Raw genomic sequence first — 27,612 nt, forward strand, 5'->3', positions numbered from 1 at the left:
TTGGCGCCTGCCTTTGGCCCAGGGCGCGATCCTGGAGACCCGGGATCGAATCCCACGTCGGGCTCCCGGTGCATGGAGCCTGCTTCTCCCTCTGCCTGTGTCTCTGCCTCTCTCTCTCTCATTCTGTGACTATCCTAAATAAATAAATAAAATATTAAAAAAAAAAAAAAGAATCTCACAAATCCATAACTGAGACTGAAAATTGGGGGTGTTTTGGTGTTTGGGACTGTGGGGAAGGCAGCAATTTTGTCAAATGATGGTTGCAAATATCCAACCTGGAGGGAGGTCAGGTGTTCAGGTGATGCCAAGTATAGGCTGAAGGCTAGAAACGACTGAATGAGAACCTCTAATTGCCCAAGCATCTGAGAACCTTTTACTCGAGTAGAGATTCTCCTGATTCCCTTGGCTACATTATTTTCTAAAGTTAAATTCTCAAAACCTTTTAAACTACTCTAGCTCTCTCAGGAAGATTTTCTAGATTGACTTGAAGAGATGAGATGGTTTGTTCTAAGTTTATGTGGTCTATGTGCAAATCTTTCATCGTTAATGTCTTGCTGGCCAACTCAGCTTTGCTACCATCTTGTCCTGTGTCTCTGATTCCTAAATGGTAAACTGTGGTTGCACCTACTGATGATGCAGATCTATTATTCTCCAATGGATTAATGTTTTTAGTCTATTACTCTTATGGCCTTTATATCTATCCAGTGCATGCACATGTATGGTACCCAGTTGAGGTCAGGGTTCGTACGCTGACTGCAGGGCCTTTCTGAAGATGATTCCAGTGGTCATAAACTGAGAGGGATGTCAGGGAGCTGGATCAGGATATCTGTGTGCTAGTGATCGTGGTGGTAGCATAAGCAGTGATGGCGGTGGTGGTGGTGGTGCTGGTAGTGCTGCTGGTGGTGGTGCTGGTGGTGCTGGTGGTCTGATAGCACTTGGCACATAGCAGATATGCACTGATGAGAGAATCAGTGAATGGGTGATAGTGGACATGGGCCATCAGTGGTGGCAATGGTGGTCATCATGGACATGAAGGGGGCCAAAGAAGTATATCAGGGCTGCTGACCTTTCTCAAACCATGGCAAAGCTAGTCATGGGCAAACTTGGTTTGGTCTTCTTGGGTCATCCAGTCCTTGTCTTTGGAGGAAATGAAGCTGATTGACTCATCTTACACTGGCAATGTTTTAGAAAGACAACATTCCCTTCTGTTACTGTCCATGTGTGCACAAGATTATGTGAGATGGGCTGTGTCTCTCCAGAGAAAGCTATGTGGAACTTGCAAAAGCTTGTAGTCACCCACAGGCGGCTACAGCCCCGAGGCTGGACTCCAGAGCCCAAGGATCAGGGTTGCAGGGTTGAGAAAAGTCACTTGAACAACAGAGCATACGTGCTTTGCTTCCCTGTGCTCAACTGCCTGCTTCAGAGGAACCCCTGGGGGAGACCTAGTCACACTCAGCAACCCCGGGGAGCACCCAGCACAGAGCCCAAGGGAGGCGAGCGTGTGCGGGAACATGAGGTATAAGTAGGGGAGAGTCTGGGGGGTGGCAAGGATGCTGAGGAGGTTGCTGTGAGTGTCACTGTCATCCCAACAGTCAGGTAATGGGCACGGAGTGGGTGGCACAGGTGAGCGTAGGGAAGCAGAGGACCCGGGGAGGGTGTCGACCCTTCCTGGAGGAGGCCCATTAGGGTGTAGGGTGTGGGAGGAGAACTCTGGGGACCTTAGTGTAGATCACCTATCTCCACCTTCACCCCAAATACATTTTCAGTGACTCTAGGGAACCATGACCTTTCTGTGTTGTAAGAGTCTTAGGAAACATCTGTTCAAAACTTCTTTTAAAAATTTATTTTAGAGAAGAAGTTGAGGGGGAGGAGAAGAGGCTTAGCTCAGGGTGCATTGCAGGCCAATGACGCAGCAGGGCCAAAGCCAGATCCCTGATTCAGAGAAGCCTCTTCTTTATACCACAGGACTTCTTGCTTGGACTTCTGACCGCAGGGTTTTCCTCCATGGGAATTCCCGGTGCATTTCTCCGGTGGGGATCATCTTTCAAAAGACACGGTGTGTCTGCTGAGGGAGCGAGCACCCATCGGGCACCGTGCAACGGAGATGCCAGGGACTGTTGTCAGAGCGTCTGCATTTCCGTCATTCCCCACCTCTTCCTCCGGCGCTTGTAGGCACGGTCTATAAGCTCCAGCGGGGCTTCCAGGAAGAGTCCCTGACAGTCACATATGGGGGATGACCTCTGTCTTTTCCACAGCCCAATTTGGCTGGTCTTTGCATCATTGGAAGGTACAGGAAGGATAGAGGAAAGATCGTTCCTATATGTCCTATTTCCTGACGGTGGAACAGGGACAAAATCCAGGTCCCTGACTCTCCAGAACCCAATACAATAAATTAGAAAAAAGTTGCAGTGGGGTCAGGGACCTTGGTCTCGAGGTCCAGCTCTGTCAACAGCAGATCCGGTAACGGGGGACGGACCACTTCTGCCTTCAGGAGGGCGGCTCCTCTGCGGCGAAGGGAGGGCATCGGCTAGAGAAACTCCGTTCCCACCAGGTGCCCACACTTCGTTGGCACGAGGACAGTTTTCCAAAGAGAAGGAGATCCTGGAGCGGCTCCGAGGGCTCATGGATCGGCTGAACCGCACGTGGCCGCAGACCTTCGTTCTCACGGGGTTCGGGGCCCCCGGGCCCGTGCGGCCGCTCGCCTTCCTGGCTACCCTGGGCGTGTATGTCCTCACACTGGCCTCGAACTCGTTCATCATTGTGCTGGTGCAGGCGGATGCGGGCCTGTCCACGCCCATGTACTTCTTCCTCGGCGTGCTCTCCTTCCTGGAGGTCTGGTACGTCAGCGCCACGGTGCCCACGCTGCTGCTCACCTGGCTCCGTGGGCGCCCCCCCATCCCGGCGGCCGGCTGCTTCCTCCAGCTGTACGCCGTGCACTCCCTGGGCATGACGGAGTGCTCCCTGCTGGCCGTCATGGCTCTGGACCGCCACCTGGCCATCTGCTGCCCGCTGCACTACCCCGCGCTCATGAGCAGGAAGGCGCAGCTGGGGCTGGCGGGGGCCGCTTGGGTGGCCGGCTTCTCGGCGGCCCTGGTGCCAGCCGGCCTCACGGCCGCCCTGCCCTTCTGCTGGAAGCAGGTGGCCCACTACTTTTGTGACCTGGCCCCCCTGATGAGGTTGGCGTGTGTGGACACGGCCTGGCACGCTCGAGTGCACGGGGCGGTGATCGGTGTGGCCACGGGCTGCAACTTTGTGCTGATTTTAGGACTGTACGGGGGTATCCTGAGGGCGGTGCTGAAGCTGCCCTCGGCCGCCAGCCGGGCCAAGGCCTTCTCCACCTGCGCCTCGCACGTGACCGTGGTGGCCCTGTTCTTTGGCTCTGCCTTTGTTGTCTATGTGGGGCTGCCCGGGAGTCAAGCCGAGGGCACAGATAAGTGTATCGCCTTGGTGTACACCTTTCTGACCCCCTTTTTCAACCCCATCATCTATACCCTTCGCAACAAGGAGGTGAGGGCGGCGGTGAAGAGGGTCACCATCAGGGTCGGCACTGCTCTGAATCAACACTGACGACCTCTGTTATCGCCGCTCAGCTCCCGGGCCACAGTGGGAACCAGCTGGCGGGTCGGCCAGACATCTGGCCACAGCGACAGTAAACCCCGTGAACGAAGCTGTCAGATGATGGGTCACACGGGCTGCCAACGGCCACTCGGGAGGACGTGGTCTGGGTAACCAGGCTTCACAGCTGTGGAGGGAGGGGCAAGGGGGACAGGGGTTTCATTCCATTCCAATCTAACGGGGGTGGGTGGGTGGGAAACACCACAAAGGAGAAGGAGAAAAACAAACCAACAGGGTCCGATGCAAACTCCTGACCGGGGGAGACAGCACGACGCGGGGGGAGGAAGACCATGTAGAGCTGGGGGCGGGGGGGCAGTGTCTCAGAGGAGGGGTGGGACCACGGAAGATGGGAGCCGGCAGGCAGGACCCCAACGGGCGGCGGTGAGCGTGGGCGGAGCAGGTGGGTGCAGGTGGCCTGGCGTGGCCTGGGCCGCAGCCCCGCCGGGAGCAGCAGTGTCGCGGGGCCGGCAGCTGGGAGCCGGACACTACCGCTGGCTCCCCGCTGGGGGGACGATGAGGGTGTTGTCTGGGTTCCCGCCCATCTTCACGGACTATTCCTGGGAAAGGGTCTGGAGCCCCGCTAAGTGGACAGAGACCAAGCTGCCCACAGAAGAGCTCTGCGCGCCCTGTAGACGAAGCCCACGTGTGCCAAGGAGAAAACGGGTCGGGACAGAAAGTCGGGTCACCTTGCCTGCCTTTCCCCCGACTCCCCACCCGCTGGGTCCTCTGCTGAGCGAAGTCTGAAAACTCCGGTCCTCTGGCCACGTGTGGATGGGAGGCCCGCCGCTGCCGGGGGCCCGGGCCTAGGGAGGCGGCCGGGACCCAAACCCTGGTGCAGAGGAGGCCGCTTGACGGGGCTTCGACGGCCTCTCCTGTGGTCATTTTTATACAAGTGACTCTTAAAAAATCCACCCAATTAGTTTTTATGCGTCTGCCCTGTGCCTGAGACAGTGGTGGCTGCTTTCAGATGTTGTCATCTTCCCATATCCCCCGAAGAAGAAGGAACCATCAGCCGGACGGAGTCAGAAATGCTGCCGTCGGGAGACGTGGACCCAAGCTGGGTCCGTGGGTCCGAGGCTCGCGGGTTCGCCCCGGGGGGCATGACCCTGGTGAGAGCAGTGGCCTCGTCCCCGCTGCCCAGCGAGGGCCACGGCACATGGCCGTTCACACTCACTCCTGCTGACAGAGCTGAGAGGAGTCAAGGGGGGAAGCAGCCCCGGGGGGTGACATCCACGTATCCAGGACGGAGAGGGGTGGCCGTTGGCCCAGTCCCCAGATTTGCTGCTTTTTGACTATGTGATCCTGAACCAAAAAAAAAAAAAAAAGGTATGTTTTCTTCAACCTCTATTTTGTTGTCTTTTTTTATTTATTTATTTATTTTTGTTGTTGTTGTTGTCTTTAAAATAACAGGGTCACCTGGGTGGCTCAGCGGTTTAGCGCCTGCCTTCAGTTCAGGGCGTGACCCTGGGGTCCCAGGATCAAGTCCCACATCGGGCTCCCTGCATGGCGCCTGCTTCTCCCTCTGCCTGTGTCTCTGCCTCTCTCTCTCTGTGTCTCTCATGAATAAATAAAACCTTTTTAAAGGAAAAAAAAGGCTCCGTAATAAAGAGTTCTAATGATGAAGTGAAAGGACACAAGCTAAGTGCCCGATGCATGAGTGGGCCCCGTATTTCAGAGGCAGCGCAGGGGGCAGGTCAGAGCATGGCCCTTACTGCCTCTCTGCCTGGGCTCCAACGTTAATTCTATCATTTGCTCGCTGTGCGACCTTAGTTCACTTAACTTCCCTGTGCCTCAGTTTCCTGATCTGTAAAAGGAGGACAACAGTAGAACGTTAGGCACCGTATGATCATCAGTCGCCATCTCTTCAAAGGTTCTCCACAGACGCTGCTGCAGTGGAAATCTCTGCCTGTGAGGGTGTTTAGTTCCACACGTAGCTCACATTTTTTTAAAAAAAGATTTTATTTATTTATTCATGAGACACAGAGAGCAGCAGAGGCCCAGGCAGAGGGAGAAGCAGGCTCCGTGCAGGGAGCCTGACGCGACCTCGATCCCGGGATCCCAGGGTCACGGGCTGGGCCGAAGGCAGCGCTGAACCCCTGAGCCCCTGGGGACCCCCGCAGCTCACATGTCTATTTCGTGGACTCCAGAGGAATCGGCGACACTGCAAGGCAGGCACCGGCTGCGGCCGCGGCCTCTCCTCCCTCCTTCGCGCTGCCAGCCTCGGCAGGAGGGTCGGTGCGCCCGGTGGGGCCTTTGTTCTCGGGCGGCGGCAGCGGGGAGCCTGGAGGCTCCTGGGCCCTGCGGCGGCCTGGGTCGGCCTGGGTCGTAGGAGTTGATGGCCCTGTGGTCTCGTCTCTGTGGGTCTACTCCGCGGGGCGCCTGGGGCTCCGGATCCCGTTCTGGAGGCATCAGCGGCCACCTAGCCCCTGGAGGCAGCCCGCTGGCCCGTGGCGCGGGGCTCGGTGTCCACGGACTGAAGAACCGACCCCCGAACCCGCAGGCGTCCCGGAGAGTCAGGGCCGCGGGTCGACAGCCGCTCGTAGCCGCAGACGGGACGTTACCTCGAGCTCTTCACTGCTCCTAGTCCCCTCGCCTTCGTGTCCCCAGCTCTCCCTTTTTGCGACCCCCTCGCCGTCCTTCCCTCCAAACTACAAAGTGTAGGTCGGGCCTAGCACAGCGGGCAGCTGCCTCCCACCCCACCGAGGCCCACAAGGGAGCCGCGCCCCGGCTGCTCGCCTCTGGCCGGAGTTCTGTTCAGCCGACGGCTTTCTACAGTCGGCATCAGTTTTTCCGATGTGAGTTAAATGTGTGAGAAGCACAGGCTCTTTGGGATGAGCGTTCAAGGCCAGGCTGGGCTCTGTGCGCTTGGCCACCGATGGCACCTGGATGGGCTCCAGCGAGAGCAGCACGCTCACCGCCACCGGGCCAGGCTCTGTGCCCACGGCCCGGCTGCCTGCCTAGCGCGGGCGCTTGTTGCTCCAGCTAAATGCATCAGAGAGCAGAGAGGTGCCATTAATAACTCCTCTGGAACATCAGGGGTGCTACACTAGAGTCCACGGACATAGGACTAGAGTGTATCATCTAAGTAAGGTAGTTTTTTAAAAATATATATATATAATTTTCTTTGCTTCAGCAAATGATATTCCTGAAGAGTTGGACAACCGAGCAGTCAGCAAGTACTTCCATACAAAAGACTTGCTGCCCACCTTCCCAGCCCATCTGTTCCTCATCCCCGTGCTGATAGGAAACCACCTGTAATGCTTCTTCCTGTAGGATTACGGCGTTTCTACGGGCAAAGCCCTGAAGATGAGAATGTCTTGTAATGTCCCCGCCTTAAGCAGAAGGCCCCATACTATATACTTTATTCCTCATCCTTTGTTGTCCTTTTCCTTAATGAGAAATCTTGGAGAGCTTTCCAGTTCCATGCAGAGAGTGCTTTCCCATTTTAAAATCAACCCCATGGGACTCCGTCCTGTGCTTAGCCTCACTGGGCCCCATTGAAGGACCCCTGAGTCACTCCAGCCTTTGCCTATTAAGTACAGAGCCACACGGACAACCTGTGCCTATTTCACTTCCCACGTGTGCGCACGCATGTCCGGGAACGCTGCTCCTGGCCTATAGTGCAGATGCACGGGATACAGGTAAATATGCCTGCATTTTCCTGGGAGGGGGTTATGTCACTTTGTTCTTCCATCAGCAGTGGATGAAAGTTCGTTTTCCCACAACAATATCTATAAAGTGTATTTCTAAACCTCGGTCCTCTGTAAATATGAAAATCTAGAAATAATGTCCATTGTAATTTTACTTTCAGATCGATCTCGTTGTGTATGAAGTCGACATTTTCCTGTGGTTAAAAAACCTTAGATTTTTTTATATGATTGATTTGTGGGCCTGTCTCCCAAACTTTATGGTAAACATCATGAAGGGAAGGACTGTGTTTAACGCATCTCATTTTGCCCACTTCCTAACGTAAGGCCTAGGAGTTCAAGATGTTTGGAAGATCTATTAAATAAAAGAATAAAACCAGTGACTGTGAGTTCCCATATTTCTCACATTATTTTTGTGATACTCGATACAATTTTTCTAACACTTATTTATTTTTATTTTTTAAAAAGATTTTATTTATTTATTCATGAGAGAGACAGAGAGAGAGAAACAGAGACACAGGCAGAGGGAGAAGCAGGCTCCATGCAGGGAACACAATGTGGGACTCGATCCCGGGACTCCAGGATCATGCCCTGGGCCGAAGGCAGGCGCTAAACTGCTGAGCCACCCAGGGATCCCCAATTTTTCTAACCTTTAAATCACACTTTCCAAGGACACCTTATACAGAAACACAGCATATTAAGATGTTGAGACAAATAAAATTTTAAAATCACTTACAATGCCATTGCCTTAAAACAATTGTTCATCTGCTCACTTTTAATTTCAAATAAACAGACTTTTTCCCCCAAATATTAAACAATGATACTATGAATTTTTGAACACATCCAGTCCTGCTTTTTTCACTTATGTTTTAAGCATTTAAGTTTTAAAGATGTTTGAAGCATCTTTCACTATGTTTTAAGCGTCTGCCTGTCCACATCATGAATGACTTGAGGAAGACATGAGGTCTTGTGTCTTTCTCGTGCAGAGTAAAATGCCAGGAAAGCCGTATCTGCTGAAAGGGGATGATACAGGAGAAGACACCGCTTTCCTGGCCTGGCAAGGCCTGTACATGGAAGACTTTGGCCCTTTAATATATATTTTAATTTCTGCACTGCTGGTCCCAGATAATGTCTACAAGTCCTGTTCCTGGGTATTTACGTCATGTGCACAGTCTTGTCATCCTCTGAGTTAAGGCCAAGACATCCAGGTGTCCGAGTGCAAGTGAACATGCAACTCAGTTTCAGAGTCCGGCTCATAAAAGCCTCAATAAAAATTGACTGTGGGAATACCAATGTGATGTGATATAGCGACAGCAAAAAAAAATCATTAATGTGACCCTTCTAGGTACAGCATGATTATTCATTTGAAGAGTCTAGAGAGATGAGGAATCTATACAGAACCATGAAGTGAGGATAAAAATGAAGAGTATTTTGGTACTTGGGACTGTGGAGGACACGCGATTTAGTTAAAGTCCAGTTAGAACTCTCTGCCAGGAGAAAGGTCGGCACCTCACGTGACATGGGAGGTAGGCTCAATGGTGGCTCAGATTGAACCAGGCTCTCTGTCCAAATACTTGAGAATTTTTTTTTTCCTCAGAGACTCTTCCAGTCCTGAAATTGCATTTGCACCCCTCAAAGGCAAATGTCTTCTTTCCCTTTTACTCAAAAGTCTTCGGCCCCAGCATGAAGCTTCTCTAATTGGGTCCTAGAACATTTCATGACTCCCCTCTGCTTCAGTATTGATGTACTTGTTCATGTTCTGCGGTTACCTCTTTACCTTACATTTAATTTAGGAGCTGTCTTGTTCCCACCTTTGATTCAAAACAAAGAAGATAAGTACATCTGGATTTGTGAAGGATTCAAATGCATTACTATCAATAGATAAATGCTTTTATTCCATTATTGTTCTGAATCCCATATTTATTCAGGTATATACTCACAGACAATGCTCAGCTGAGGTTAGAGCTCAGATGCTCATCTCAAGGGTTTTGATGAAAATATCAAGGGTATGAACACAAGTAAAAGTAATCATGAAAGGGTAGATAAACCTCATGCAGAAGTCCTGGGTGATCATAATGGAGGTGGTGTAGGTCATGGCAGCCGTACTGATAACGGAGACTTGGAACATGCACTTACAGCAGCATATTAGGTGCTCAATAAACCATGACGGAACCAGTGAGCAATGATAGAGACACAACAAACATGACAACATGGAGGTGGTGATGTTGGGCACAGAAGTGACAGCAGTGCCTGTACAGACTATGCTCACAGGGTGCCAAGGTTAGGGAAGAGAAGCTGGATGAAGAAACTCTTTGTAAGGGGAATTGTGAAAAGACAAAACTTTGGGGGTGTTCAAAGTGTTACCATCCATGTGTGCACAAGATTATGTGAGATGGGCTGTGTCTCTCCAGAGAAAGCTATGTGGAACTTGCAACAGCTTGTAGTCACCCACAGGCGGCTACAGCCCCGAGGCTGGACTCCAGAGCCCAAGGATCAGGGTTGCAGGGTTGAGAAAAGTCACTTGAACAACAGAACATACGTGCTTCGCTTCCCTGTGCTCAACTGCCTGCCTCAGAGGAACCCCTGGGGGAGACCTAGTCACACTCAGCAACCCTGGGGAGCACCCAGCATGGAGCCCCAGGGAGGTGAGCGTGTGCGGGAACGTGAGGTATAAGTAGGGGAGAGTCTGGGGGTGGCAAGGATGCTGAGGAGGTCGCTGTGAGTGTCACTGTCATCCCAACAGTCAGGTAATGGGCACGGAGTGGGTGGCACAGGTGAGCGTAGGGAAACAGAGGACCCGGGGAGGGTGTCGACCCTTCCTGGGGGGAGGCCCGTTAGGGTGTAGGGTGTGGGAGGAGAACTCCGGGGACCTTAGTGTAGATCACCTATCTCCACCTTCACCTCAAAAACATTTTTCAGTAGCTTTAGGGAACCACAGACTTCCAAGGCAATAAGGCCTTTATAAGACATCTATTTAAATCTTTTTTTTTAAATTGTCCATAGTTATATTTAACAGATACATATATATATTTTATACATACATATTTTTATTGGAATTTGATTTGCCATATATAACACTGGTGCTCATCCCATCCAGTGCCCCCCTCAGTTCCCGTCACCCAGTCACCCCCACCCCCACCCACCTCCCCTTCTACCACCCCTAGTTCGTTTCCCAGAGTTAGGAGTCTCTCATGTTCTGTCTCCCTTTCTCATATTTCCCACTCATTTTTTCTCCTTTCCCCTTTATTCCCTTTCACTATTTTTTATATTCCCCAAATGAATGAGACCATATAATGTTCATCCTTTTCCGATTGACTTATTTCACTCAGCATCATACCCTCCAGTTCCATCCAGGTGGAAGCAAATGGTGGGTATTTGTCTTCTAATGGCTGAGGAATATTCCAGCGTATACAGAGACCATATCTTCTTTATCCATCATCTTTCGATGGACACCGAGGCTCCTTCCACAGTTTGGCTATTGTGGACATTGCTGCTGTGAACACCGGGGTGCAGGTGTCCCGGCGTTTCACTGCATCTGCATCTTTGGGGTAAATCCCAGCAGTGCAATTGCTGGGTCGTAGAGCAGGTCTATTTTTAATACTTTGAGGAACCTCCACACAGTTTTCCAGAGTGGCTGCACCAGTTCACAATCCCACCAACAGTGCAAGAGGGTTCCCTTTTCTCCGCATCCTCTCCAATATTTGTGGTTTCCCATCTCGTTAATTTTCCCCATTCTCACTGGTGTGAGGTGGTATCTCATTGTGGTTTAGATCTGTATTTCCCTGATGGCAAGTGATACAGAATATTTTCTCATGTGCTTGTTGGCCATGTCTGTGTCTTCCTTGGTGAAATGTCTGTTCATGTCTTTTGCCCATTTCATGATGGGATTATTTGTTTCTCTGCTGTTGAGTTTAATAAGTTCTTTATAGATCTTGGATGCTAGCCCTTGATCTGATAGGTCATTTTCAAATATCTTCTCCCTTTCCGTAGGCTGTCTTTAGCTTTCCCAACTGTTTCTTTTGCTGTGCAGAAGCTCTTTACCTTGATTAACTCCTAATAATTCATTTTTGCTTTTGTCTCCCTTGCCTTCATGGATGTATCTTGCAAGAAGTTGCTGTGGCCAAGTTCAAAAAGGCTGTTGCCTGTGTTCTCCTCTAGGATTTTGATTAAATCTTTGCATCTTAGAGAAGAGAAGGTAAAGAGAGGGGAAAGGTCAGGCTCAATGTTCATTTTGAGTTAGTGGCAATGCAAGTTTAGGAAGCCAATTCCAAAAGAGAATGGGTTTTATCTTATGCCTTGTCTTTCTAGACCCACACCATGGAGCCCCGATCTCATCTGTCCACACACACCCATCTTAGGGACTTCCTGGGACAGAATTCTCTGTGGGAACCCTTCCTCAGAATTCACCACATCTACTCCTGATTCCGCTTCTGGCCTTACCATTCTGAGTTTTGAAGGGCTCTTCTCAGAGGACATTTCTTTCTTCTCTCACTATTTTCTCCTCCAGCATTGACTGAGAACATCGTTGAATTGCAGACGGGTTCCCCCAGGAGACCCAGCAGGCACAGCTGAGGAAGTATGTCCCCTTCTTCCACAGGTTAGCACAACTGACTGTTGACGACAGGGCACGCAGGTGTGGATGCTTTAGAGCACTGATGGATGTTTCCTTTGGATTGTGAGGGGATGAGCGTGAGGATTTCTGGTCTCTCCCATTTCCTGGTGGGAGATGTGGGAGGAAACCCTGGGTCTGACTCTGGGGTCACATTCTATCCACCTGGCCAAGCACCGGCTGTGCAGCAGGAACCCGGACTCCACCCCAACTGTCAGCGGGACCTTCTGCCATCAGGCCTTCAGTTCCTCTTTTGAAAAGTGAGGATTGAACAGTGTTTTGATAACATTTACATTATTTTCAGGTTTATTCATTGATACTCTTGGCCCTGGGGAATTTGTTAGGAGTAAGATTCCTACAGGTAGTGAATCTCCTGTCTTTGCCCCTTGCTCCGAGGGCTCATGGATCGGCTGAACCGCACGTGGCCGCAGACCTTCGTTCTCACGGGGTTCGGGGCCCCCGGGCCCGTGCGGCCACTCGCCTTCCTGGCTACCCTGGGCGTGTATGTCCTCACACTGGCCTCGAACTCGTTCATCATTGTGCTGGTGCAGGCGGATGCGGGCCTGTCCACGCCCATGTACTTCTTCCTCGGCGTGCTCTCCTTCCTGGAGGTCTGGTACGTCAGCGCCACGGTGCCCACGCTGCTGCTCACCTGGCTCCGCGGGCGCCCCCCCATCCCGGTGGCCGGCTGCTTCCTCCAGCTATACGCCGTGCACTCCCTGGGCATGACGGAGTGCTCCCTGCTGGCCGTCATGGCTCTGGACCGCCACCTGGCCATCTGCCGCCCGCTGCACTACCCCGCGCTCATGAGCAGGAAGGCGCAGCTGGGGCTGGCGGGGGCCGCTTGGGTGGCCGGCTTCTCGGCGGCCCTGGTGCCAGCCGGCCTCACGGCCGCCCTGCCCTTCTGCCGGAAGCAGGTGGCCCACTACTTTTGTGACCTGGCCCCCCTGATGAGGTTGGCGTGTGTGGACACGGCCTGGCATGCTCGAGTGCATGGGGCAGTGATTGGCATGATCAACACATGCAACTTTGTGCTGATTTTAGGACTGTACGGGGGTGTCCTGAGGGCGGTGCTGAAGCTGCCCTCGGCCGCCAGCCGGGCCAAGGCCTTCTCCACCTGCACCTCGCATGTGACCGTGGTGGCCCTGTTCTTTGGCTCTGCCTTTGTTGTCTATGTGGGGCTGCCCGGGAGTCAAGCCGAGGGCACAGATAAGTGTATCGCCTTGGTGTACACCCTTCTCACCCCCTTCCTCAACCCCATCATCTATACCCTTCGCAACAAGGAGGTGAAGGGGGCTGTCAGGAGGGTCATCCAGCAGATTAGGGCCATTTTGAAAGGACCCTGATGATCTATAGACTGTTGGATTTAGTTGGTTAGTCAATCAAACAATTTGTAAAGTAATTTTTTCAAACATACTCCATATCCCAATTCAAGTGGGCTGAGTCTGGGATTGAGGCAAACCAAGAACATCGTAGACATGGCCTCTGAACACGTACCCACCCGATATGGGTGAAAGGACACATCTGAGAAAAAATAACCAAAAATAAGAATGTAGGTACAGATATTTAGGTAAACTTAGAACTTAGATGGAACTGCGTTTGAAAGAATTTGGAATAACAAAAGCTGACTGTGGGATCGTGTTCAGGATGGGATTCCTGGAGAAGCTCTGAGAATGGAGAAAAACAAGGTTAGCAAATGCAAAATGAAAGAATTCTCCGGTGATGTGGATTAAGAAACCATGGGAAGAGGGCTTGTAGAAGCACAGGGCTCCATGTTCCCGGAAATCCGTAGTTCAAGAAAGTATGAAGCTGGAGCTGGGAATTTATTGTCTACAGGGGGAGATTGGGGGTTAGAGAGGAGGGTGCTAGGGGTGCTGATAGTGAGAAGTGAGTCGTAGAAATATGCCCCGCACTGTGAGTTTGAGGTCGTCAGTTAGTCATCCGGGCAACATCATGGATGGAATCCCATGAGTGTGGAACTAGCTCTGAGAACCAAGAGGGGGTAAGAAAAAGAAGGCACGATTTCTGTTTTTAGAGAGTTTGCAGTTTTTTTTTGAAGAGTTGGTCTTCCATCCCTCTCCCTCTCTCCCACCTTCCCTCTCCCTCTTCCTTTTTTTTTAAAAAGATTTTATTTATTTATTCATGATAGTCACAGAGAGAGAGAGAGAGAGAGAGAGAGAGAGAGGCAGAGACACAGGCAGAGGAAGAAGCAGGCTCCATGCAGGGACCCTAACGTGGGATTTGATCCTGGGTTTCCAGGATCGCACCCTGGGCCAAAGGCAGGCGCCAAACCGCTGCGCCACCCAAGGATCCCCCTCTCCCTCTTCCTGCCACACCATCACCACCATCACCATCACCACCATCACTACCACCACCATCACCACCACCACCATCACTACCACCACCATCACCACCACCACCATCACCATCACCATCACCACCACCATCATTACCACCATCACCACCACCATCACCATCACCACCACCACCATCACCATCACCACCACCACCACCATCACCCTCACCATCACCACCATCACTACCACCACCATCACCATCACCACCATCACCATCACCACCATCACCACCACCATCACCACCACCATCATCACCACCACCACCATCACCACCATCACCACCATCACCCTCACCATCACCACCATCACTACCACCACCATCACCACCACCACCATCACCATCACCACCATCACCATCACCACCATCACCACCACCATCATCACCACCATCACCATCACCACCATCACCACCACCATCACCATCACCACCATCACTACCACCACCATCACCACCACCACCATCAGCACCACCACCACCACTATCGCCACCATCACCACCATCACCACCACCACCACCACCTTAATTTCTACCATTACCACCAGTGGCATATTGACTAAAATCAAGAAAAACAACTTCCCATTTGCTCTATTGCCTCTGTGGTGGTGGGAGTTCATGAAAGTAGAGGGAAGCAGTGCCTGGATTGGCAGAAAGAGACTGAGGGAAAGTAAAAGAGCTTCATAGATGTTGATTCTGATATTTTCCCCAAGCGTCAGACCTTGAGTTCTAATTCCCTGGGAACCTAGCTGGGACTTCTCTGCAAGTTTCCTTCAGAGCAGACATGGAACTGTCTGGGTCCTCATAGGAGACACATTGTCTCAGCCATTCTATTGGAAATACTAAAAGGAAACATTTAAAAAATAATTCTTCTGGGAAGCATTTTAAAAAGATGACAGTGAATGAGTTTTGGGTTTCTTGTTTTTTCCTAATGATGTTGAGATATTTTATTTCTAATGCAAGGATGATTTGGTGTTACTTTTAACTTATTTAACTGGAAGGAACATGTATGTGTGTGGGGAAGCAGGTGCAGAGCCTATCTGAGAACTGGATCTCATAGTCCTCCATGCACTGGGGACACGGGAGGCCCTGAGTCTGCACACTGACTCTTGACCACATTGTTCTCCAGACACAGCTCCTCTGCTCCCCTCTCCTGGAGTCAGTAGCCTGTCCTTTTACCCTTTGAAGTGAACATGTTTTCTCTGATTCCCAAAGTTAATCATTCCTATGGCCAACCTGCTAGCTCTCGTAATAAAAATCTTGAGGAGACAAAGCCTCGGGTCTGAGTCCAGGTCCCAGTCTTGGTCCCCCTGTCCCCCAGATTAAAATTCATGAGACTCCGAGTCTTCCTTCATATCATTGCCTCTGACTATCCTGGCTTCGTGACATATGTGGGATGACATACAGCAGCACTGACCTCTCTCCCAAATCAGTGATCCTTACTAGAGCTATAGGATATTTGGGAATCTCTGTTTATCAAATGAAGATGGACTGTCCAACTTGAGGTTTTTCTAAGGACAATGTAACCTTGGCCTCAGGTCAAGTTTTCTGACCATCCAATCCAGACCTGGGCTCCATTCTCTGCTCTGACCATTGGTGGGGGTTGGGGGGGGCAGGTTTCTAAGTAAAAAGAAACCTGTTTTAATATTAAACCATGAAGGCTAATCTTACAGGAAGGAACAACAACAGCAGATATCGAACCTGTGACCCTGTCCCGTCCCTGGTCAAAGCAATTGTTGCTTTCCTACAGGAGTGGGTGGGGGTGGTAGTGGAGGGGCCTATCCGGGTGAGACACGGGGACAAGGTGTGAGTCCAGGTTAAGCCAACAGACACCGTCCGCAGGGAGGTGCACTTCTGAGTTAGGCGGGGCCCAAGTAGCCATCTGATCAAAACCCCTCTGTCTTTACAGAGGATAAAACCAAAGTCAGTAGGTGGAAATAACCAGAGCAAGATTACATGGGAATTTGAAAGTAGGCTGGGAGGGGGTCAGCACCGAGGGTCTGTAACCCTGGTCTCTGAGTTGTTGACCTGATGCAGAGTCTGCAGCCCTGACTTTTCACTTCAGGGTAGCCCAGATGCAGGAAATTCTTTTAAACAGTATTTATGTGAGCCTACAGAGCCATTACTGGAAAGGTATTTTGTTCTCTACTGTCATAAAAAAGACAGAAAATAAGAAATAATAGGTAATTTCTCATAAAAATAAGAAATTATGGGTAATTTCTCTAGTTCTTTGCCTCCCGTAGTGAACAAGTGACAGCAGTTTTGAGCTTTACCAAACATGGGGGCATTAATTAGCCGAGGAGTAAATGAGGCTCAACAGTTATCTGGAATCTTCTCAGGGAAACCATAGCCATAAATAACGAATTTTATTTGAGTGACAATGTGCATCCAAGACCTGAATGAGAAAGCTTGAGGGTGGGACCTGGCAGTTTGTGTTTCCACGAAGCCTCAAGATGATTTGGAGCAAGATCAAGGCTGAGAACCCCTGACTGACCTGATCTGAAATTGGAGGAGGCCCCAGGCATGTGTGGCCCAGCCCGCTGCCCTGCTCCCGGTGGGAGTTGGCTGCCCCTTGGCGTGTTCTGGTCTGTGCCATGGGCTGGAAGGGGGTGGTGCTCAAGGAGGAAGGACGGTCACCAGGTGGGGAAACCACAGCACGAGTACACCCACTGTCAAAGTAGGATATCCGAAAGCCCTCCCTAGGTAAATAATACACCAGGCAGATAAATACATAAGGATATAAAACATTTAAAGATAATAGTTAGCACGACTCGCCCCCTGAAGGCACATAAAGTGCAGATCAATTGGAAACATGCACGGAATTAAACTCATGCTGGGCTGTGAAATAACGTGCACTAAAGTGGATTGCCCTTTGTCCCGAAGACCTGATGTGTAGCATGGTGGCCGTGGTTAACTGTACTGCACCGTGTGTCTGAAATTTGCTAAGAGGGCAGATCTCTAGAGCTCTCTCCGAGGGGGGGAAAAAAGGATCTAGATCTCTAGAGTTCTCTCCAAAAGGGAAAAGAAATTAAAAAAGAAAAAAGAAGGAAAGAAAATGAAGTATGTGAAGTATGTGAGGTGATGGGTGTTTTATCAGCTTGATCATCGTGGCAGTCGTCTCACGGTGAACAGTACCCCCCCACCCCCTTACTCAAGAATGTTCATAAAAGACATTCTTATACATCGGTATTCAAGGTCGTTATCTAACACTTTTATAACTAATGGTGAGATAGGACACATTCGTGGTTACGGAAATCAATATTAGAAAAACACATCTTCACCCCAAATTGGCTTTTTGATGGAACAATATCTTATACAGTTTCCCAATGTGGTGTTCACGGGATTGGACCATATGCCGCAAGGTCAAGAATAGTAATGAGAGTCCAGAAGAAAGGTGGTGTGTGGCGGGGGGCGGGGGGGGGGGTTGAGGATAGGTGTGACAGGGCTTCCACCAGACATCAGCTGAGTCAGATTTAATAAAATAATTCAGTTATACTCAGTGGCCTGTGGAAGTGACGGTATTCCACTTTAAGGAAGAAATGATACCTTAAACTTTGGTTTATACAGTAAAGAACTATTTCGAATGCAAACCTTTGCTCTGATGGCTTTTTAGAAACAGAACTAAAACGGGCCATGTGGGCGAGTATTAAATCCACATGAGAAGCTGAACAATATTCAGCATTTGGAATCCTGAACAGGAGATTGTAGGGTGCCTGCCGTGCTTTATAAAAATTGCCAGAAGGACATTTATTTATTTATTTATTTATTTAGAATCCTATGAATGGGACCAGAAGGGAGGAAGAAAGTGAATGTGATGATCACTTTAGAAATTAAAGAGCTAAAAAAAGAAAGAAAGAAAGAAAGAAAGAAAGAAAGAAAGAAAGAAAGAAAGAAAGAAATTAAAGAGCTAAAAAGAAAGAAAGAAAGAAAGAAAAAAGAAAGAAAGAAAGAAAGGGGGATCCCTGGGTGGCGCAGCGGTTTGGTGCCTGCCTTTGGCCCAGGGCGCGATCCTGGAGACCCGGGATCGAGTCCCACGTCGGGCTCCCAGTGCATGGAGCCTGCTTCTCCCTCTGCTTGTGTCTCTGCCTCTCTCTCTCTGTGTGACTATCATAAGTAAATAAAAATTAAAAAAAAAAAGAAAGAAAGAAAGAAAAGAAAAGAAAAGAAATTAAAGAGCTGTTCTGAACTTCCATAATTTTTTCTCTTGGAAAAAGCAAGGCCACTTTTGGGGGGCAGGGTAAAGACTCCTTTCAGATACAGCTGAAATGATTCACCGCACGTGCAAGTCACGACCCATTCCTGGTCTCTCCTAGTGGACGTGCTTTATGACCCCCTCGGATCTACTAAATAATCTGCAAAATCAGTATTAACATAGAAACAAAACAGCTGTGGCTGTGCCTGTGGTAGACGCCAGGCAGCATTAGCGTGGGTCTTGTCTAAGAAGCTTGCTTCCACGGGATTCCTGGGCACGACGGTCTAGCTTCCAGGGGCTTCTATAATTATATTTTTATGCTTCTCTTATTGATAATAATCAAGAGACTTATAGAAAAGTTTCTGAACAAACTTTGAGTTCCAAGTGATGGCTTTAGAGTTTCCTCTTAGTTATAGCTTATTTCCTTCCTGGCGGGCTGGCTATTCTGAAATTCTCATGTTTCCTCTTCCAAAGGGGGCTTATCCGACATTTCTGCTGTGACCACCCGCCTCCCCAGGGCTTGTAGGTGTCATCTCTGCCACCAGCAGCTCACGCAAAGGGCCCACCAGCTCTAAGTGGCAGGGGAAAGGTGGATATGAGCTCTGTAAGGTGTGACAAGTGACAAGTGACATGACATGGGCTCACCTAGGTCAGGGGTTTAGGGTAGAGCCGGGAGGCCGTTGGACAAGTGAGCCTCACGTGCGCCCTTCCCGGGGGGACCGTGAACTCTGAGCTGGGTCAAACCTCTAGTGTGTCAAGGACTCCGCAGGGACCTCTGCAGCCTGAGGAGCAGGCTTTACTGGGTGAGAGCTCTCACCACCAAGGTGTTCAGCCAAGGCTAGCTTCCTGCTGCCAACACCGATCAGATTTCTTTGTCAATAACACACGCACACCCCCTTTGTCTTTAAAAATCCCTTATTTTTTTTGTATGAATCTTTTTTTTTATTGGAGTTCAATTTGCCAACATATAGCATAACACCCAGTGCTCATCCCGTCAAGTGCCCCCCTCAGTGCCCGTCACCCAGTCACCCCAACCCCCTGCTCACCTCCCTTTCCACTACCCCTTGTTCATTTCCCAGAGTTAGGAGTCTCCCATGTTCTGTCTCCCTCTCTGATATCTCCCACTCATTTTCTCTCCTTTCCCCTTTATTCCCTTTCACTATTTTTTATATTCCCCAAATGAATGAGACCATATAATGTTTGTCCTTCTCCGATTGACTTATTTCACTCAGCATAATACCCTCCAGTTCCATCCACATCGAAGCAAATGGTGGGTATTTGTCGTTTCTAATGGCTGAGGAATATTCCATTGTGTACATAGACCACAGCTTCTTTATCCATCATCTGCCAATGGACACCGAGGCTCCTTCCACAGTTTGGCAGTTGTGGCCATTGCTGCTATAAACATCGGGGTGCAGGTGTCCCAGCGTTTCACTGCATCTGTATCTTTGGGGTAAATCCCAGCAGTGCAATTGCTGGGTCGTAGGGCAGGTCTATTTTTAACTCTTTGAGGAACCTCCACACAGTTTTCCAGAGTGGCTGCACCAGTTCACATTCCCACCAACAGTGCAGGAGGGTTCCCCTTGCTCCACATCCTCCCCAACATATGTGGTTTCCTGCTTTGTTAATCTTCCCCATTCTCACTGGTGTGAGGTGGTGTCTCATGGTGGTTTTGATTTGTATTTCCCTGATGGCCAGTGATGCGGAGCACTTTCTCATGTGCGTGTTGGCCATGTGTGTGTCTTCCTCTGTGAGATTTCTGTTCATGTCTTGTGCCCGTTTCATGATGGGATTGTTCGTTTCTCTGCTGTTGAGTTTAATAAGTTCTTCATAGATCTTGGATGCTAGCCCTTGATCTGATAGGTCATTTGCAAATATCTTCTCCCATTCTGTAGGCTGTCTTGCAGCTTTATTGACTGATTCTCTTGCTGTGCAGAAGCTTTTTATCTTGATTAAATCCCAATAGTTCAGTTTTGCTTTTGTTTCCCTTGCCTAGGGAAGGCCTTTTCTTAATTCACAAAACAAACTGTTACTGAATATCTACTTTACGCAAAAAGAAAAATGCCAAGCACCGCACGATGGTATTAAGCAAACTTAGTCTTTGTCTTCACTGACTTCATCCTTTACTGGTAAAAAGAGAGAAATAAGCATATAAATAATTGAAGTGTGTGCTAGGAAAAAAATCGCCAGGCTGTGGTGAGCAGAATAAAGGTTGGAAGGTGGGGTGCTTATGGAATGTGCGCAGGTAGGACGTCTTCGAAGAAGAGAGGTTAAGGTGAAGACCGAGGAATTAGGAGGCCCCATCTTGGAGGAGGGAAGCCCAGACAGACGGGCACAATGACAGGATTTTGTTGTGGAGTACGCTAAGCAGAGTGGAGTGTGATTCAAACACTTAGGGGATGTCGCTGATTCCTATATTTATATTAAATCCTGGTAATTTTGTTACTATTTTCAGTAAGAAGGACAGCAACAAGCCCAAGCTAATCTGAGAAAGATCAAGTGGTACGTTGAGAGACTTCAACATCCCTGTAGCTCAGTTGGCAGGTCTTCGGCTGGAAGGAAAGGTAATCGAGGCAGGACATGAAAGCTGTGTTCCAGTATTTATGAAACTAGAGTCACATGGAGCCCAGAAGGTTGCTTCATGACCAATGTGTGGGAGTGACACGGACTTGGGTTTTACTCAAGGAAACTAAAATTTTAACGATACAGATAGGTCCTTTTATTGTGTGATACAGTCAACTCCTCAATGGGGAAATTATAAATTAATGTTGGAAACACTAGAAAGGAAAATACTATAATAACAGGGAGGGGGGAAGAAAAAGTGTATGGATCACCGTGTGTGAACTAGACTTTATATTCCATCTTTTATGTATTTTGCCTGAGGAAGAGAAAGACATTCAAAGCCAGCTATGGTGTTGTCACCAGGATGCCAACATCAGACTAGGTCCCTCTGGGATCGGATAACATTAGAAAAAAAGGGAAAAGGTCACTTAATAATCATGTGTAAGCATGTACAAAAACGAGATCACTGTACAAAACATAAAAGAAGAACCTCAGTCTCCTGGCAAATATGAGTGACCGTTGCTTCTCTATCAATCACAGCTTTCACCTACCTGCTGGGTGGGACTCATTAAGATGCCCAATTATAGAAATCTCTCCAGGAAGTAACTGGCAGGATCCAATTCAGACCAAGCCGTGCTCCCTTGCTCAGACCACCCAACAGGAATCCATGAATCCTTTAAAAATCGGCTCTAACACCCCCTTACTGGAACCCTGTGTTGAGGGTTGACCCCCTCATTGTGTTGAGAGTGTGACCCCCTCATTGTGGTCAGCCAGTGGTCCATCCTTCAGCTGGAAGGCATTACCAGGCCCTAAATAGTCTCTCTCTAAGGATGAAGAAACTAAGACTGTAAGATAAGTAACTTGGATGTGGTTACAGAGTTATTTTGAGGAGTTTAAATCTACTACAGGAAGCAGGAAGGTATATAGACACATTTGAGAACGAATGCGGTCACCTTCTGTGTTCATCTCACTTAACCCTCGCCACACATGTTTATCCAGGGACGACTTAGACTCAAAGACACACGTGATTGCCAAAGGGTGCCTGGCAATGAGCTGGGCTCAGGAGTACAGGCCTTGAAACAGGCTGCACTTAAGACCTTGGCAATGTACCTTCAACTGCTACCAACATTTCTGAGCTTAGAAGTGATGAGCACAGTTCTGGAGTCTGAGCAGGGACACTGCCAGCTGTGTGACCTGGGCCACATCATTAAACTCCCTGTGCCTTGGTTTCCCCAAATGTGAAATGGGAATAACAACTGTGTCACCCTCACAGAGCAACTGTGAGGATCCTATTGGTGCACGCATTGCACTTGGACAGGTACGTGTGACCTAGCAGAGGTTCAGTAAACCGGTATTTTCTCAGAGCTGAGGTTGACATGAAGGTTTCTGAAGCTCCAAGACCCATACTTCCCCACCCCCCAACCCCCAGAATGGGTAGCTTGAGTTAGAGAGGCTTCCTAAAGGGAAAGCCATGCAGGGCTGGATCCAGCACATGATCAGGGGAAGTAATTAGTTGGAAAGATGTGGGGAAATACAAAGTCCCTTAGGACTTGTGAGGCCAGATAGGAAATACAAGGGTGTGTGTGGTTGTGGGAAGAGGGGGGCATGTTTTCAGAGCCAGAGTCCAAGAGTCTGTGTTAAGAAAAAATAAATTTATTATTAAAAAAGAAAAGAAAAAAGAAATGAGAGATGTAAAGCCATAACGAGATAAAATAAATAAATAAATAAATAAATAAATAAATAAATAAATAGGACTATGCCAGAATACTCTGAGATGCTAGAAATCAGCTTTGTCTTTAATAAAAGTGATATATTAAGTGAAAAAAAAAAAAGAAGTCAGTGGCGATGGGGAGACGGGATGTGGAAGGGGTCATGAGACAGGAAGCATTTGGGAGAGCTGCTTAGAGCCCATGTGGTGGAGGGCGACGTGGCATCCGTCCAGGAGGCCTCCCTGGAGGCTGGCCCTGATGCTCACCTGCCCCTGGGGCTGGTGGTCTCTCTCTGTCTGCGTCCCCTCGTGGCCTGAAGCACTCAGAGTTGGCTCAGGGGACCCTGCTCCAGGGGGACAGGACTATCTGAAGAGGAGAAAAGGCTCCTAGATCCAGCCTTGGTCTCCCACGTATGTCTGAGCCCAGCAACACGGAAGCAGATGCAGGCGACTTGCAGCTGCCGGTAGGTGATCCGAGGGCCACGCCAGCCGTGCAGGTTGGGGCTCTGAAAGGTGGGACTGATAACAAGAGATCTGAAAAGAGCTAATATTTTGAAATTGCAGAGTTGGCTTAGTGGAAAGATGACTTAAATAAGGACTTGGAGGGTCTGGTTTTGAGAATCCTACACGACCAGATTGGAAGGGACTGGGAAGGCCATCCTGCCCATCATCCTCCCCGTTTGATACTTAAATTCACTCTACAACCCAGAGGGTGACTAATTGTGCTTACACCTGCTTTGAAAATGTTGAGAGACAGGAAGCTGCCCTGGGTGCTGCCACAGGCTGGCTCTGTGCTGGCATGAGGGCAGATAGCAGGGTCTTGCGAGAAAGTCACTCATGACATGGGAACAGTGACTACAAAGATCTAATGAGGTGTATCATCCCGGGAGCAGCTGGATTTGAAAAGACTTGACCTAGAGAGGGCTGTATGCAGGCTCCCTACCTGGGGGGTTAAAGACACTTGCTGACGTTAGAATTTTAGATCTAGAGGACGGATGCTTCTGGAATCGTTCTACGTTTGCCTTGACAGTTGTCTTCAGAAAAGTTAATTGGTAGAAAGGTAAAAGATCATCAGTTATAATTGCTCCACACCAAGGGTGATCAAAAATACTAGTTGAGCTGAATTTCTTGGGTTCTTTAACAGGATCGGGGGGAGGGAGGAAGGGACCAAGACGAAATTTGCCCGGCTGAGTTCCTTTAGGGACGCTGAGCTCGAAATGCCAAGGTCACCACCAGAAGGGTGTGTTCAGGTGAAACTAAAAAATACAACTTAAATTCAGGCTACAAAAAATGTCAAGCACGTCCAAAAAGCATTAGCTGAGCTCACAGGCCTGTGCTTGCTGTCCTGGGCAGTGGCGGGGATGTACCTCTGTTCCCAAAAATGCTGCATTTACACCCAACGATCTTGCCAGTTTCTGGGGGAGACAGACTGGTTTCAAAGGAAATGCAGTTTGTTAAGTGGGCTCTGAAACCCTGGTAGAAGGAATCAGGAACTTTTTCCAAGGGAGTCAGGAAAGGCTTCCAGAAGAGCTGACGTTGACCTGATTTTGAAGGACGAGAAGCAGTTGCCAGATGAGGGGAAAAGAGAGAGGGGTGTGCGCCAAGCAAACGGCTAAGAGGGGCACAGATGCCAGAAACGCAATGAGGCAGAGATTTCTATTTTAATGTTATTTATCTTTTATCATTAGAGAGCTGAAGGCGCAGCCCCTGTAGATGCAAGAGGTTCGAGAAGAGCCCCTTACGCACTAGGCTTTGAATCAACCGAGCATATGTTAAAATGGGTTCGAGAGCGATGCTGGGGTTGGGTGGGTGGTAGGAGCCAAGGGGAACATGGTGGTAGGGGGGGCTCTGCGGGTTATCAAATTAATTAGTTTGATTAAAAAATTGGTTTCATTGAATACGTTGCATGTGAAGGCCACCGTACCAACTATTAGGATCACAAAATAAGTAAGACAGGGCAGATTGTCTGGAAACTAAAATTTGGAAGCCCTCTCCAGACGCACTGTGACGCACGCAGGATACGGCGGGGCTGTCACCGGCTACCATTTTTATGCATTCGTAGTCACAGTGCTTGTGACATTTTCTGTTGGTGCTCTCTCTCTCTCTCTCTCTCTCTCTCTCTCTCTCTTTGCATTTGCATCACACTGTGCTCAAAAACAATTAGAACATACAACACTTTCTTTGGCACAAAATTCCACCAAGCCAGCCATGTGTTCCCCACGTCTATTGATGGTCAATTTCCTGAACATGCAGGATGTGTGCTTCTTGCCCCTTGATGGGGTCCTTTCTGAGTCGTGAAACACCCCAGTTATCTTCCCACCAGCAGCACCCACAAGGCAAACTGACCCCTTTGTCTCTGAGCTGGAGGTTAGAATGATTAACCATCAGTGATGTTCCAGAAACTACGTCTGTCTAGCGAACATTCATCCTAAGGGGGTAAGGTCCCAAGTCACTGGGTGAACTTCCCAGTGGTGTCACCACAGAGGGGAACATGCACTTCCCTAAGGCCGGCTGCTTCCTGCTGGGTGCCTGCTCACGTGCATTTTGTCTGAAATGTTGATTTTCTTCTTTTAGCTAAAGAACTGGAACATTCAGTTCGGGAGCCTCCTCCTCTGAGAAGCTCCTGAGAAGTGACCCTGGTCTGAGAAACAAGCGTCTTCCTCAGCCCTCCGTGGGGCTGGGCCCTTCTCGGGCAAGACCAAGATGATGAGCTGGTGTGCTACCTCCCCGGTAAGGCCGTCAGCTTTCTGGGGGCAGGGGCTGCACCTTGCCGGAGGTCTGCTCCTTTTGCCCGACACAGGTGTCTTCAAGAAGTATTCGTACCTGTGAACGGAGCAGTAAGACTTCGCCCTTGTACTCATCTCATATACGAAGCTCACCTTTTGAATCTGACTGAAGGAAAACACTAGGTCCTGGGGGAAGAGGGCTAGAATGTTTGGGGAAGGGCCCATAGTGTAGACAGCATGGAGGCCATGGATTCTAATCTTGTTTCTGTGACATGGTGTCCAGAATAAACAGAAGAGCTCATAGTCTCACCATCCTCTCTATTCTTGAACTTTCTTGTCTGTAAAATGGGTATCGCGATGGCACTCGTTGCTCATGTAAAAATTACGTAAAATAGAAAACACTCGTAAAAGTGCTCAATGCTTGGTGAGCATTAGCTGCCGTTACCCGTAGAGCGGTATTCCCCGTGGCAGCAGTCATATAATAAAATACTGCCTTCCAGTCAAACAAACCGTCAAGACAAAGGAAGTGTTGAGTTGGGTTTGGCAGTCACCTCCACCCAGTTTTCTCTCCCTCCCTTCCCACCTCGGCCTCCCATGGAACGGCACAACCGCTCAAGCCTGGTCGAGTTCGTGCTCCTTGGTTTCCCCAAAGTGGGACACGTCAGAGGCTGGCTTTTTGTCCTGCTGCTGTTGGCATACCTGTTCACTATCTGCGGCAACATGCTCATCTTCTTAGTCATACGACTGGATGCAGCCCTGCACACACCCATGTACCACTTTGTCAGTGTACTCTCCGTCTTGGAGCTGTGGTACACGGCCACTACCATCCCCAAGATGCTGGCCAATCTTCTCAGTGAGAAGAAGACCATTTCTTTTGCAGGATGCCTCCTTCAGACCTACTTCTTCCACTCCCTAGGGGCCTCTGAATGCTACCTTCTTACAGCCATGGCCTATGACCGGTATCTGGCCATCTGCCGGCCCCTCCACTACCCTGCAATTATGACGCCAACCCTCTGTAGCAAGATGGCTGCTGGCTGTTGGACTTGTGGCTTCCTGTGTCCCGTTTCCGAAGTCATCCTGGTCTCCCGGCTCCCCTTCTGTGGCTACAATGAAATTCAACACATCTTCTGTGACTTTCCACCTCTGCTGAGCCTGGCCTGCAAGGACACATCCACTAATGTCCTTGTGGACTTTGCCATCAATGCCTTCATCATCCTAATCACCTTTCTCTTTATTATGGTTTCTTATGGAAGAATCATTGGTGCTGTACTGAAGATAAAAACAGCAGCAGGGAGAAGGAAGGCCTTCTCTACATGTGCCTCGCATCTCACTGTGGTTCTCATCTTCTTTGGGAGCATCATCTTCATGTATGTGCGCCTAAAGAAGAGCTATTCCCTGACCCTTGACCGAACACTTGCTGTTGTCTACTCTGTACTGACGCCACTGGTCAACCCAATTATCTACAGCCTTCGTAACAAGGAACTCATTAAGGCCATCAAGAGGACCGTCTTCCGGAAAGGGGGGAGAGCTAGTCCTACTCACCACTGACTCTCCACCAAGGTCCTTTCTCCGCTTCAATGCTGGCCTCATGAAAGTTCTCTGTACCTTCGTCCTGACCTTGAGTAATCTTCCCATTATTACACATGCTACGGATCTCATCTCCCCTTGCCTTCCCAAAGACATAATTTATGTTTTTCTTTTATTTCCTGTATCTTTATGGTTTTCCATTTTTTACTTGATCCGTGTATTCAGCATTTAAGAATGCTTTAGAATCTCCCTTCTTAACAAACACACATATTTACTTGGCATGCATCCTCAGCTAGCTAGAAGTCTATTTCTCTCTGCTCTCATTTCCAATCAAAGTTCTCAAAATGATTAATGACACAATCTCTCTTCTCTTCACTTTACAACCCATTGCAATCTGGCTTTGGCTCAGACCCTCCAAACAATATTTTGCCAAGATCATTAATGACCTCCATGTTGAATCCATTAGGCTCTTCTTGTCTTTCCTTTTTCTTGAACTCTTGATACATGTGACCACTTCTTACTCCCTAAAAAAGTTGGTCTCTTAGCTCTGATTGCATCATTTTCTCTTCATTTTCTTCTTATTCTTCAAATCCATCTTTCTATCTTTTTTTTATCCTACCTTACTAGATCCTTGAGTTATTCTTTTTTTTAAAAGCTTTTATTTATTCATGAGA

At 49.1% G+C, this 27,612-nt stretch overlaps 3 protein-coding genes across 3 annotated transcripts; all 3 read left to right on the top strand.

The window, feature by feature from the left end:
* The first annotated feature begins 2,622 nt into the window (after positions 1-2,622).
* Positions 2,623-3,567, top strand: OR10AA2 (olfactory receptor family 10 subfamily AA member 2). The gene is given in 1 exon segment (NM_001389019.1): positions 2,623-3,567. A coding segment is annotated over 1 exon segment (945 nt).
* Positions 3,568-12,272: 8,705 nt separating this feature from the next.
* OR10AA5 (olfactory receptor family 10 subfamily AA member 5) lies at positions 12,273-13,217 on the top strand. The gene is given in 1 exon segment (NM_001388777.1): positions 12,273-13,217. A coding segment is annotated over 1 exon segment (945 nt).
* A 12,788-nt stretch (positions 13,218-26,005) lies between these two features.
* OR6N2 (olfactory receptor family 6 subfamily N member 2) lies at positions 26,006-26,959 on the top strand. Its single transcript, NM_001313866.1, is given in 1 exon segment — positions 26,006-26,959. A coding segment is annotated over 1 exon segment (954 nt).
* Positions 26,960-27,612: the final 653 nt, after the last annotated feature.

This window comes from Canis lupus, chromosome 38 (assembly GCF_011100685.1).
Source record: "Canis lupus familiaris isolate Mischka breed German Shepherd chromosome 38, alternate assembly UU_Cfam_GSD_1.0, whole genome shotgun sequence".
NCBI classification, from domain to species: domain Eukaryota; kingdom Metazoa; phylum Chordata; class Mammalia; order Carnivora; family Canidae; genus Canis; species Canis lupus.